The sequence below is a fragment of the Telmatherina bonti genome, assembly GCF_933228915.1.
Source record: "Telmatherina bonti genome assembly, chromosome: 7".
In the NCBI taxonomy this organism is placed as follows: Eukaryota; Metazoa; Chordata; class Actinopteri; order Atheriniformes; family Telmatherinidae; genus Telmatherina; species Telmatherina bonti.
In genome coordinates this window covers 6647439-6660059 of record NC_136625.1, presented here as the reverse complement: position 1 = coordinate 6660059, position 12621 = coordinate 6647439, and the positions used below count along the sequence as shown (strand labels likewise).

General features: G+C 42.5%; 1 protein-coding gene across 1 annotated transcript in view; it reads right to left on the bottom strand.

Moving 5' to 3' along the window:
• The window catches only part of tmeff1a (transmembrane protein with EGF-like and two follistatin-like domains 1a), a gene marked incomplete at both ends in the record, with an annotated part of 118636 nt that overhangs the window by 14422 nt on the left and 91593 nt on the right, over nucleotides 1-12621 (bottom strand). The window contains 2 exons of the mRNA XM_079244247.1: nucleotides 4882-5030; nucleotides 9176-9272. Coding sequence (XP_079100373.1) covers nucleotides 4882-5030; nucleotides 9176-9272 — 246 coding nt within the window. The remainder of the gene's footprint in view (nucleotides 1-4881; nucleotides 5031-9175; nucleotides 9273-12621) is intronic.

The window sequence follows — 12621 nt, the reverse complement described above, 5'->3', positions numbered from 1 at the left end:
TGACTGAGTTACATCAGCATGTTTTCTGCTGAACAATTGCTCATTGAGTGTTCAGTACAGACCTCTCAGACTGGAGACCAAGCAGACATTTCCACTTGTGTCTAATTGGAGGTTAAGTATTTAAGCTGAAGACCCAGATTGGGTCTATCACTGCGGTACAATAACGTATTTATTTACTCTGATCTCAGTTCAAATCCTTTGAATTTGGCATCTGCGGCTTTGCGGGCCACAGCGTTGGACCGATGCCCTGAAATGACAGCAGATCAGGAGAGGGGCAGGTGCTCTTCACCTCAGGGCGCGAGGCTTCCACATACTCCCCCTCCCTCCATCAGCTGCCACCTCCCTGAGCCAATCAGAAGCTTGGTCACGGGCCACCTTAAAGCCATAACGACTGACAAGAAATCCATAAACCCTGGTGGGTTACGATCTCCTGCCAGCGCCCACAGAGAGTATGTCTCCAGTAACACGACACATTGTGATTCAAGGTGAGTCTACCCCCATATATCAGATCTGAGGAGAGACTCTGAGCTTTATGGAGGCCGGAGGAGCTCTGGGTGTTGGCTTAGACTTTGAACAACATCAGACAACAAACTGTGACTGCAAAGAAGGTTCTGATCCTCCCTTCGCCTGCTCAGAGAGGAGACATCATTCAGCGATGGATCAAAAGAGCCACGATTCATCCTGAGTAAAATTTGCTCTGCATGTATAAACCATGGAATAAATGTGCAAAACTGAAACCGTCAAATGAAGAAAAAACAGCAATAAGAGCCTGATGGAGAGATTATTCTTGTTCATGGGGAGGTTAATGGAAAATGCCAAGAGTCGCTGCTCACTCCAATTCAACAGACAGTCTTTCTTCTGTAAGTTCACGGTTTTCCAAACTGAAAATCTGACTTTCTGATGGATCTAATCCCTTTGCTCTGCCAGGGTTCACAGTGAGAATATGAAAGCAGCAATAGTTCTGGAGGAATACTTTGATGAAGCATCAGGATTTATCCTGAATTCCACCTTTCTGGCAGCCAAAGGAAACATACAGTCATGTAAAAAAACACCATTCTTAATTCTAAGGGTCTAAAAGTCAGGACATAAAAGTTTAGGTTTTAATAGGTAATACAAGCTCAGCTGAGCAAAGCACACGATGTAGCTGCTTACTGGTTGATGTTATCAGTCTCTCACATGGTTCTGAAAGGATTTTAGGCGATGGTAGGAACCGCCCACCGAGCTTCAATTCAGCTCTTCAGAAACCTGCGGGTGACTCACAGAGGCTCCGCCCATCACAGCGATTAGTTCAAGGGAAAAAATTACACAAATATTTTGGCTTTTTTGGGAGAGGATGCAGAGTTCTAAATCAGTGATTGTTTTGCTTTGCATCTACTGGGTGTACAAATTAAAGTTTTTCAATTATTGAAATCCCAGTTACAAAAACTCGTAGTTCTACGTGGCAAAAGAACACGTTTGGGGGAAATGTTGGAAATCTTTGTTAGAGGTAACATTTATGTTAAAGCTACACCAAACAAGCTAAAATCCCTGCAGACAACAATTTTACAGAACACTCCCTGCACGTCAGATTATCACAGGACGTTAACGAGGTTTGGATCCATTTCTTCCTCCTGCATGCTTGATTTGCCTTGTAATTGAAAACTCTGGTGATTAGTGGCATTCATTTGTCTGACATGCTTTCAGTAACATAGCTGATTTATTAAACGGTCACAGAGTTGCAGTCAGCAGCGTTCAGCAGCCGCCATCAGCGCTGCATTTCTCTGCATCAGCAAGTTGATGTGAAGTAATGACCTGTTTGTCCTGGAGGTGAGACGACACCAACAACAGATTTAAACAGCAGCAGCAGTGGATTTAAGTAGAGGGTTAAAAAGCCAAACTAAACTTTAGAGATGAAAATGAACTGAAGGAAAATGAAGAGTAAGACAGGCTGAGCAGGAAAATGTTGGAGCAGAAGAAAGAAAAACAAAAAAGATACAAAATGCTTAAAATAAACGAATAAATATTAATGTAGATTCTGCAGAGGTTGGTTTCCTGGTGAGGATTGATGGCTGCAGCCGGGTTGTCTACAGCTGCAGTCTGTTGCACGCAGTGCAGCTTTATCTTTCCCCTTTATTATCCTATAATTAGCACACAATGTGCAATATAACTCCACATAAGAAACGTCTAATGAAGAAGAATCAGCAGCAGCGATCGCAGATTTGGATGACTCGGATTAAAATACCATTATCCAAGGGAGTTGATAAATATTTAAAATGAAGAAGAGTTGTGAGGAAAACATCAAGTTTATAGGCCAATTTTTGCTGCCTTACATCCCTCGTCTCGTACTGTACTCTGATTAGATTATGTTCCATGAGAGCTTGTAGGATAAACTTGGTTTATCTGTGTACACTAGCTAGCTTTGCCTTGCTTTCCCTTCAGTCTAGCGTTCCAGCTGTTTATAATGTATGGATTTTCTTCTGAATTTTTGGTCTTCGATGCTCATTAACAAAGTTGAAAACCATTGTGAAAAAAGTCCAAGAATTGTATTATAATGACTTGAAGGTGCAGTTTTTCATTAGAAGTCTGCAAGCAAGCTAATACAAATTCCATTCTGGTGTTCGGCATATTTATCTAGTATTTCATGCATTTCAACCCTCACTTTTACCCAGCTGCATATCACATTTCACTCATTTGACATTCACGGCACAAACTCCCAGTTCCACCTGATGCCCAGCTTACATAAAAATATATCTAATCTCTGGAAACGTGGCCGAGCGCTCAATCAGGATACTGCTGATTCACTGCTGGACCTGCACACACTGACACCTTCAAAGTGCTCCATTTTCTCTAGTTGTTTACTGAGACATGAAAACTCACTGCAGGAGGTGAATAATCAAGTTTTTATCACCTAAACTGTGAAATAATGAATCATGGCTTAATCCGCATCTTTTAAATCCCACGGCAGATCACTCAGAGATGCAGATATTTTAAACTGAGTTTGAATATGCTAATTTAGCCACATATGCTAAAGCATAGCGCTGCCACAGAAAAACACTGTTGCTACTGTTACTATTGCTTCTAATAAGAAGTCCAAATTGAATAAATGTAAAATTATTCTAACCTTTATATGAGAAAATGTGTTAGGAAGTTGGCTTGTTAGCTGGATATAAAGATATTTTAACTAACACAAATTTTCTTTTGGGTAGACTCTCGTAAACAACAGATATTAGCAAAAATATTCTAATAAAGGCCTCATCTGCTACCAAATTGAGCTGAAGGCAAAACAGAAAAACCCAGTGCTACTACTACTATTACTGCAAATTTCTAATATTAATAATAAAAATAATGATGATCATAACTTATATTTTGTTTGTAAAGAAATGTATGCTATGCTAGGGAAATGGCTATTTAGCTGAACTGTGGTATTTTAAGCTAACATTTCAACACTGAAGTAAAATCACCACTATTACTTCTATTTCTCCGATTAATGCAACTACTATTAATTATACTAATAAGCCCAAAACAAATTAATGTAAACATATCCTAACTTCTTTGTGAGAAAAGTTATGTTTTGATAGGGTGTTGGCTAGTTAGCTGGACTTGCTAATATATTAAGCAAACACTTGAACAAAGGATTTCTTGAGGTTGACACCTTTTAATAAACAGATGTTGGCTAAACTATGTCAGTGTTGCCATATCTGATCCATATGAGCCTGAACATGACATCACTGAAGTATTTTTAGACTATTTCAATAGTCTGTGTTCAAACATGACAATCTCTCTTGACAACAGTTTTGTCATTTACCTTGTAATATCCTAGTTAAAAATTTAAATTTTTAATCTTGTAGCAAGGGAAATAATACAAAAAAACCAATTTTCTTATTTCAAGAAAATATGACAATTCTGAATCTCATATATGCTATGTGCTCCATCTGGTATTCAGTGTATAGAGCGGTGGTCATTTTAACAAAAATCCCACACCGTCACATTCAACGCTTATTGCGTACTTAAGTGAAACAGGTTGTGAGGTTCTCAGAGTGTTTGCAAAACAGTGGATAACCCATTTGTTACACCTAAACCACCAAAGGAGAATTAAAGATGAATTACATAACCTCAAAATTCTGTCAAAATGGCACAATTTCCTTCGGTAGACAATGAGCACGTCAGGTTGGTTAGTATTGACCCTGAGCCTTCTGGACTTCTCTCTGGATTGCAGGAAAACTGAGAAGTATTTAGGCAATCTGCTCTTCCATCCACACAAAGCCAGGTATTAGCCTCCATGAAACCGATCATGTCTGAAAGCAGGTGCCGACGTGGACCGGTTTGAAATCAGGACAATGTAACCCCACTACTGGAGGATATGACGTCCATGTAACAAATACGCGCCAAACACAACAGTAATAGTGGTGTTTTCGGCCAACCGTGTTGTGGTGCTCAAGATGATACTGGCTTGTTTACAGCTTTTACAACAGCATTGTGCTACTGTACCATCAGATGTTACATGAACCTCCTGCAACATGCGGTGTGCCTTTATGTATGTATGTGTTATGTCTTATTTTAAATAATAACTAATAATAATAATAACTGATTAACTAATAATAACAGCACCCCCTGCAGTCTTGTAGTATGCAACATGGCTGCTTCGTGGGAATGATGAAGCCTTTCTTCTAGTTTTTGCCAACATTTTCATTCCTGAGCTAGTGTTGGCACCATGTGGACATAGTTCAAGTAGAAATAACTGTTTCTACAATTTTTTTTTGTACTGTCATTAAACACTTGCATTTTTGGCTTGTGTTATGTTTTTTCTTTAACCTCATTTAAATGTTCAGATTTAAACATCTTTAACATGTTAGACTATCATAGTTATGAATACAACTATCTCATATATTTCACAAGTCTTACCGAGGCACCTGCCCAGGTGTTTGACATCAATTTGCTCCTGCTTCATGCACGATGCCTCTCGGACCAGACAGGGGTTGTTGTAGGAGTTCCCATCAGTACCACACACCGGGTTTTCATTGTGGCCGCTGCAGTCGATGTTACATATGCACCTGAGGCGAAAAGTCGAAGGTCAGGACAGTCTGTCTCAGGAAATGAAATGTTGTGTCTGGAGCCTGAAGACATTTCTGCCACACAGCGCCCATCAGAGCTGAATCATTAGCTAAAGTACATGTGGAGGAATTACTGCTCATAAATCTTCCCCACTGTGTCTGCAGAAACAAAAGGCTTAACTTAAACTATGTTAAATGTTCAACATGCAAGAGACCATTCAGAATATGATTCATATTTTTAACTTTTACTCTCAGACTCCAATGATTGCATTTTAAAAAATGATCATTTCCAGGTAAATTTTCTATATTGTAATGATTCATGCTTGACTGAGTTAGTTTAGTCTGGTTAGCAAAGCTTCGAGCTGAGTCGACCTGCTAAGCTACAATGCCTCAAAACATTCAATGACCTTTAGGTTTTTAAAGAAATATAAAGTGAAAAACTTTCAACATTTCTTAATGGTGCCAAAGGCTAATTTCACTCCTTATCACCATCATTAAATATTAATCAGTCTTTATAGATCAAACTCTTTGACAGACACGCTTGTCGGGTGGATAAAGTTCAACACGGAGTATTTTTTCCTCTCATAGCCGTTATGTTCTCATCATTTCTTGTGCAATCCATTTTTCATCTTAATTAAAAATATTACATTTTTTAATTTGCTGTAATTATGAAGTTGTTCAAAATCAAACTGGTAAATATTAACTTTTCTGAACAGTTTGGTGTGCAAGATGAAAAAATGTGGAAATTTTTCTCAGACATTTTGCTCAACATCAACATGAAGTATTATAGTTGCTGCACATCACCATGAGAATCTCCCGTTCCACCTCATCACCATGAGAATCTCCCGTTCCACCTCATCACCATGAGAATCTCCCGTTCCACCTCATCACCATGAGAATCTCCCGTTCCACCTCATCACCATGAGAATCTCCCGTTCCACCTCATCACCATGAGAATCTCCCGTTCCACCTCATCACCATGAGAATCTCCCGTTCCACCTCATCACCATGAGAATCTCCCGTTCCACCTCATCACCATGAGAATCTCCCGTTCCACCTCATCACCATGAGAATCTCCCGTTCCACCTCATCATGGTGAGAATCTCCCGTTCCACCTCATCACCATGAGAATCTCCCGTTCCACCTCATCACCATGAGAATCTCCCGTTCCACCTCATCACCATGAGAATCTCCCGTTCCACCTCATCACCATGAGAATCTCCTGTTCCACCACATCACCCTGAGAATCTCCCGTTCCACCTCATCACCATGAGAATCTCCCGTTCCACCTCATCACCATGAGAAGCTCCTGTTCCACCACATCACCCTGAGAATCTCCCGTTCCACCTCATCACCATGAGAATCTCCCGTTCCACCTCATCACCATGAGAATCTCCCGTTCCACCTCATCACCATGAGAATCTCCCGTTCCACCTCATCACCATGAGAATCTCCTTTTCCACCACATCACCATGAGAATCTCCCGTTCCACCACATCACTGTGAGAATCTCCCGTTCCACCTCATCACCATGAGAATCTCCCGTTCCACCTCATCACCATGAGAATCTCCCGTTCCACCTCATCACCATGAGAATCTCCCGTTCCACCACATCACTGTGAGAATCTCCCGTTCCACCTCATCACCATGAGAATCTCCCGTTCCACCTCATCACCATGAGAATCTCCCGTTCCACCTCATCACCATGAGAATCTCCTTTTCCACCACATCACCATGAGAATCTCCCGTTCCACCACATCACTGTGAGAATCTCCCGTTCCACCTCATCACCATGAGAATCTCCTTTTCCACCACATCACCATGAGAATCTCCCGTTCCACCACATCACTGTGAGAATCTCCCGTTCCACCTCATCACCATGAGAATCTCCCGTTCCACCTCATCACCATGAGAATCTCCCGTTCCACCCCATCACTGTGAGAATCTCCCGTTCCACCACATCACTGTGAGAATCTCCCGTTCCACCTCATCACCATGAGAATCTCCCGTTCCACCTCATCACCATGAGAATCTCCCGTTCCACCACATCACTGTGAGAATCTCCCGTTCCACCTCATCACCATGAGAATCTCCCGTTCCACCTCATCACCATGAGAATCTCCCGTTCCACCTCATCACCATGAGAATCTCCTTTTCCACCACATCACCATGAGAATCTCCCGTTCCACCACATCACTGTGAGAATCTCCCGTTCCACCTCATCACCATGAGAATCTCCCGTTCCACCACATCACTGTGAGAATCTCCCGTTCCACCACATCACCATGAGAATCTCCCGTTCCACCACATCACCATGAGAATCTCCCGTTCCACCACATCACCCTGAGAATCTCCCGTTCCACCTCATCATGATGAGAATCTCTCGTTCCACCACATCACGATGAGAATCTCCCGTTCCACCACATCACCCTGAGAATCTCCCGTTCCACCTCATCACCATGAGAATCTCCCGTTCCACCTCATCACCATGAGAATCTCCCGTTCCACCTCATCACCATGAGAATCTCCCGTTCCACCACATCACCCTGAGAATCTCCCGTTCCACCACATCACCATGAGAATCTCCCGTTCCACCACATCACCATGAGAATCTCCCGTTCCACCACATCACCGTGAGAATCTCCCGTTCCACCTCATCACCATGAGAATCTCCCGTTCCACCTCATCACCATGAGAATCTCCCGTTCCACCTCATCACCATGAGAATCTCCCGTTCCACCTCATCACCATGAGAATCTCCCGTTCCACCTCATCATGATGAGAATCTCCCGTTCCACCACATCATGATGAGAATCTCCCGTTCCACCACATCACCCTGAGAATCTCCCGTTCCACCTCATCATGATGAGAATCTCCCGTTCCACCACATCATGATGAGAATCTCCCGTTCCACCACATCACCATGAGAATCTCCCGTTCCACCACATCACCGTGAGAATCTCCCGTTCCACCTCATCACCATGAGAATCTCCCGTTCCACCTCATCACCATGAGAATCTCCCGTTCCACCACATCACCCTGAGAATCTCCCGTTCCACCTCATCATGATGAGAATCTCCCGTTCCACCTCATCACCATGAGAATCTCCCGTTCCACCTCATCATGATGAGAATCTCCCGTTCCACCACATCACCATGAGAATCTCCCGTTCCACCACATCACCATGAGAATCTCCCGTTCCACCACATCACCCTGAGAATCTCCCGTTCCACCACATCACCCTGAGAATCTCCCGTTCCACCACATCACCATGAGAATCTCCCGTTCCACCACATCACCCTGAGAATCTCCCGTTCCACCACATCACCATGAGAATCTCCCGTTCCACCACATCACCATGAGAATCTCCCGTTCCACCACATCACCCTGAGAATCTCCCGTTCCACCTCATCACCATGAGAATCTCCCGTTCCACCACATCACCCTGAGAATCTCCCGTTCCACCACATCACCATGAGAATCTCCCGTTCCACCACATCACCATGAGAATCTCCCGTTCCACCTCATCATGATGAGAATCTCCCGTTCCACCTCATCATGATGAGAATCTCCCGTTCCACCTCATCACCATGAGAATCTCCCGTTCCACCACATCACCATGAGAATCTCCCGTTCCACCTCATCATGATGAGAATCACCCGTTCCACCTCATGATGAGAATCTCCCGTTCCACCTCATCACCATGAGAATCTCCCGTTCCACCACATCACGATGAGAATCTCCCGTTCCACCTCATCACCATGAGAATCTCCCGTTCCACCTCATCACGATGAGAATCTCCTGTTCCACCTCATCATGATGGAGTTGACTTTTGATGTGCAGCACTTTGGAGATGGTCTGTTAAAATGTGCTTTATAATTAGGTGGATCGTTTAACACCCGTATTTGGAGCTAATTTGATAGCTCTCTTCGCCTTAGACAGAAGCTTTGGCCCCTGAACTCTCGTTTTGGGCTCCTTCCGGCTCCACGCTGAGCTCTTGATGGAAAATATCTCATTTTTATCTGGTTTGAGTGTCTGTCTGTAATTAGTCCTCTCTGCACACTCAGCCTTCTGACCTTTTCAGTCAGCTTTAATTGCCGCTTGAATTTGAATTAAATAAATTGATTTAAGCAATCCGACACTTACCAGACGTCCTCTGAGTCTTCGTCACACTCTGCTCCATATTTACATGTGCTGCACTTGTTGAACTTCTTCCCAACGTCAGAGCCTGAACCTTCATCATCTGTCAGAGAAATCAACACAGAAAGTAGCTCTTAGTGTTGTTAAGCTTCTTCACAGCGCTGCTCGTCAGGAGGATTATTTCCTTTTCTTTACTTTTTAGTAATAAATCCTCTCATTTGCAAGTAATTAAAGTAGTAATCATCTGCAGGGGAAAGTTCTGGACTGAGATGTCCTTCCACTGAATTGGGCTTGAAAAGCATAATCTTGATTTAAAGTTGCGTAATAGTCTGAATATGACATTAAGTATCAGGCTCAGCAACACATCATGGCTGCAAGTACAGCCAAGCAAAGCAAGTTAATGGGATTAATTACTAACAGAACTTTGTAGAACTAACAAACACATCAACAGTGACCAAGTCTTGTCTCATCTGCACATCATTTACTGGAACTAAGACAAACAAACAGAAACTATTTGCAGAGTAAACATGCGACAGAAAATACCACCAGAGCGGCATATGTACATGTATGTGCATGTAAACCATAGACTGTATATAAAGAGATGGGCGGAGCCTCCGTGACATCACCCGCAGGTTTCTGAAGAGCTGAATTGAAGCTCGGTGGGCGGTTCCTACCATCACCATCTTGGCAGCGCCATACAAATATGGGCAAAGAGGTGGAGCTGAGAGGGGGGCTGTGAGCGTCATGGTGGATGATTGACATCGAGCGAACTTCGAGCTTTATGTAGTTAACAGCTAACGAGCTAACCCCGAGATAACAGGAGCTAACAGAAGTTAGCGGGCTAAAGCTAAGTCACGTTGTTAACCGGCTAAAAACCGCAGTTGTTCTACATTCTTACTTGAAGCTGGAGATCGGGTACCTGTCAATCAAAAGGACACACCCCTAAATATGCCGAACTTCGAGATTAAATTACTTTAAAACAGGCGAGTTAGAAAAAAATTCACTCCCCCCACAGTTGTCATGAAGGTAAACCTGACCTGTTAAACCTAAAATAGATTTTTGTACCAGGCTTCAAACATGTTTATTTCTGCTGTAAACATGTTTATTTCTGTTGTAAACATGTTTATTTCTGCTGTAAACATGTTTATTTCTGTTGTAAACATGTTTATTTCTGCTGTAAACATGTTTATTTCTGTTGTAAACATGTTTATTTCTGCTGTAAACATGTTTATTTCTGCTGTAAACATGTTTATTTCTGCTGTAAACATGTTTATTTCTGCTGTAGACATGTTTATTTCTGCTGTAAACATGTTTATTTCTGCTATGAAGTTGGTCTTTTTAACATGGAGTCTATGGGGATTTGCTCTATTTTGCAGACCTAGTGGATGAAGGGGGAACTGCAGTTTTATGCACTTCTGCATTGGCTTCACATTTCACCGCCGGAGGTTGCCGCTTGTTGTAAACATGTCTTGTATACACACAGGTATTATTTATAAATAAATAATGTGGTCTAATTTACTTTCATACACTGTGGTCTGGTCTTGCCTTGACTGGTCTACTTTAGCCTCGTCTCGTTTGAAATAGTCTGGTCTGGCTTGGTCTCCCCAAGTTAGTGTAGTGTAGTCTGATCTAGTGTGGTTTAGTCTAGTTTAGTCTAGTATGAATGGGTCTGGTCTGGCCTAGTCTAGTCTAATTTACTATGGTCTGGTCTAATTCAGTTTAATCTGGTCTGGCCCAGTTGAGTCAAGTTTTGCCTGGTCTAATTTAGACTAGTCTAGTCTGATCTGGCCTAGTCTAGTCTGGTCTTGTATGGCATAGTCTGGTTTGGCCTTGTCCATTCTAGTTGAGTTTGGCTTGGTTTGGCCTGGCCTAGTTTCGTCTAATCTACTACAGTGTGCCTTAATTAGTCTAGTCTAGTTCAGTAGGCTCATCTGGGCTCATCTCCGAGTCTAGTCTAGTCTTGGCTTGGCTAATGGCATAGTCTGATCTGGCCTGGTTCATTCTAGTCTAGTAAGACTTGGATTAACAGAGTGTGGTCTGTCCTAATAACCCAAGTTTAGTAGTCTCATCTGGCCTGGTCCAGTCTAGTCTGGCTTGGTTGGGTCAGGAGTACTCTAGTCTTTTGTAGTCTGGCCTGGTCAGGCCTAATTAGTTTAGTCTAGTCTATTATAGTATAATCTGCTCTGGTCTGATTTAGTCTGGTCTGGTCTGGCCTGGTCTTGTCGAATATAGTGTAGTCTAGTCTATTATAACATAATCTGGTCTGGTCTGGTCTAATCTAGTCTGGCATGGCTTGGTCTGGTCCAACCTGCTTTAGTCTAATCTTCGGCTGGAAAACTCATTTTCAGATCTTCATCCTTGAACGACATAATCAGCTTTTCTCATTATTGTTTCCAGGACAGCGACTTGATTTCATTTCCACAACAACCTCTAGCTCGCATGCGTTTCTCTTCTGCTGAGTGGCGTTGTTGCCGTTTCCAGGATCAACGCGCGACACGGCTCACGCACTTTTCTATCAGACACAGCTGAGTGTGTGACGAGACTCCTGAAGCTTATCGGCCAAATGGAAACAGAGACGACGCATTATCATCTTATGATGTTCTTATTATCATTACAGGGGATGCGTTTAATACCATCTCGCATGATGGCGGCCATTCTCCAGCAGAGTTCAGAGCAGATGAGCCGTTAAGAGCCACAACATCAAATATCAGAGAGCCGCGGGGATTATTCAAGGCTTTCCTTTCATCAGAGGAGCCATTTTCATGATTCATCAAGTGTAATTTGTTGCAAAAAAGAGGAAAAGCTCAGCCCTATAGAGGATGGAAATTAATCCACATGAAAATAACGACCACACTGAAAGTTGCCTGCAGCCATTGAAACTTTAGTTCAACCTCAAATTCAGGTTTCTTTGCTTTTCTTTTTTTCCCCAAAAAGGTTGTGAAATCTGAAAATCCTCTGACACGATCCACCAGAACTCTGGGGTGGACGATGGAACAAAAACACATATTATCTGCTCTCATAATCATTTGTGTCATTAAACACATCATCTCATACACACTTTTCTCCATAAAAACCGAACAACAGTGGTAAATGGTAAAAGAAGTACAGGGTTCATTAGACAAACATACATATGTTGACGCTGCATTGTTCACAATATTTTTCTTTTCTTTTGGCAAATTTAAAGGCCTAAAATAAGAGAATTTGGGTTCAGTTCGAGAATGTGGGTACAAACTTGTAGAAGGACTGATAATTAGAATTAGACACTCCCTCTGGTGTTAGCATTGGAGAGGCTAACAACATGCTTCTCTTGGTTGGTATTGTTAGCATTGGACAGGTTGACAACATGCTTCTCTATGCTGGTAACTAGCCGGATTAAATACTCCCTCTGGAGTTAGCATTGGAGATGCTAACAACATGCTTCTCTAGACTGGTAACTAGCCGGATTAAATACT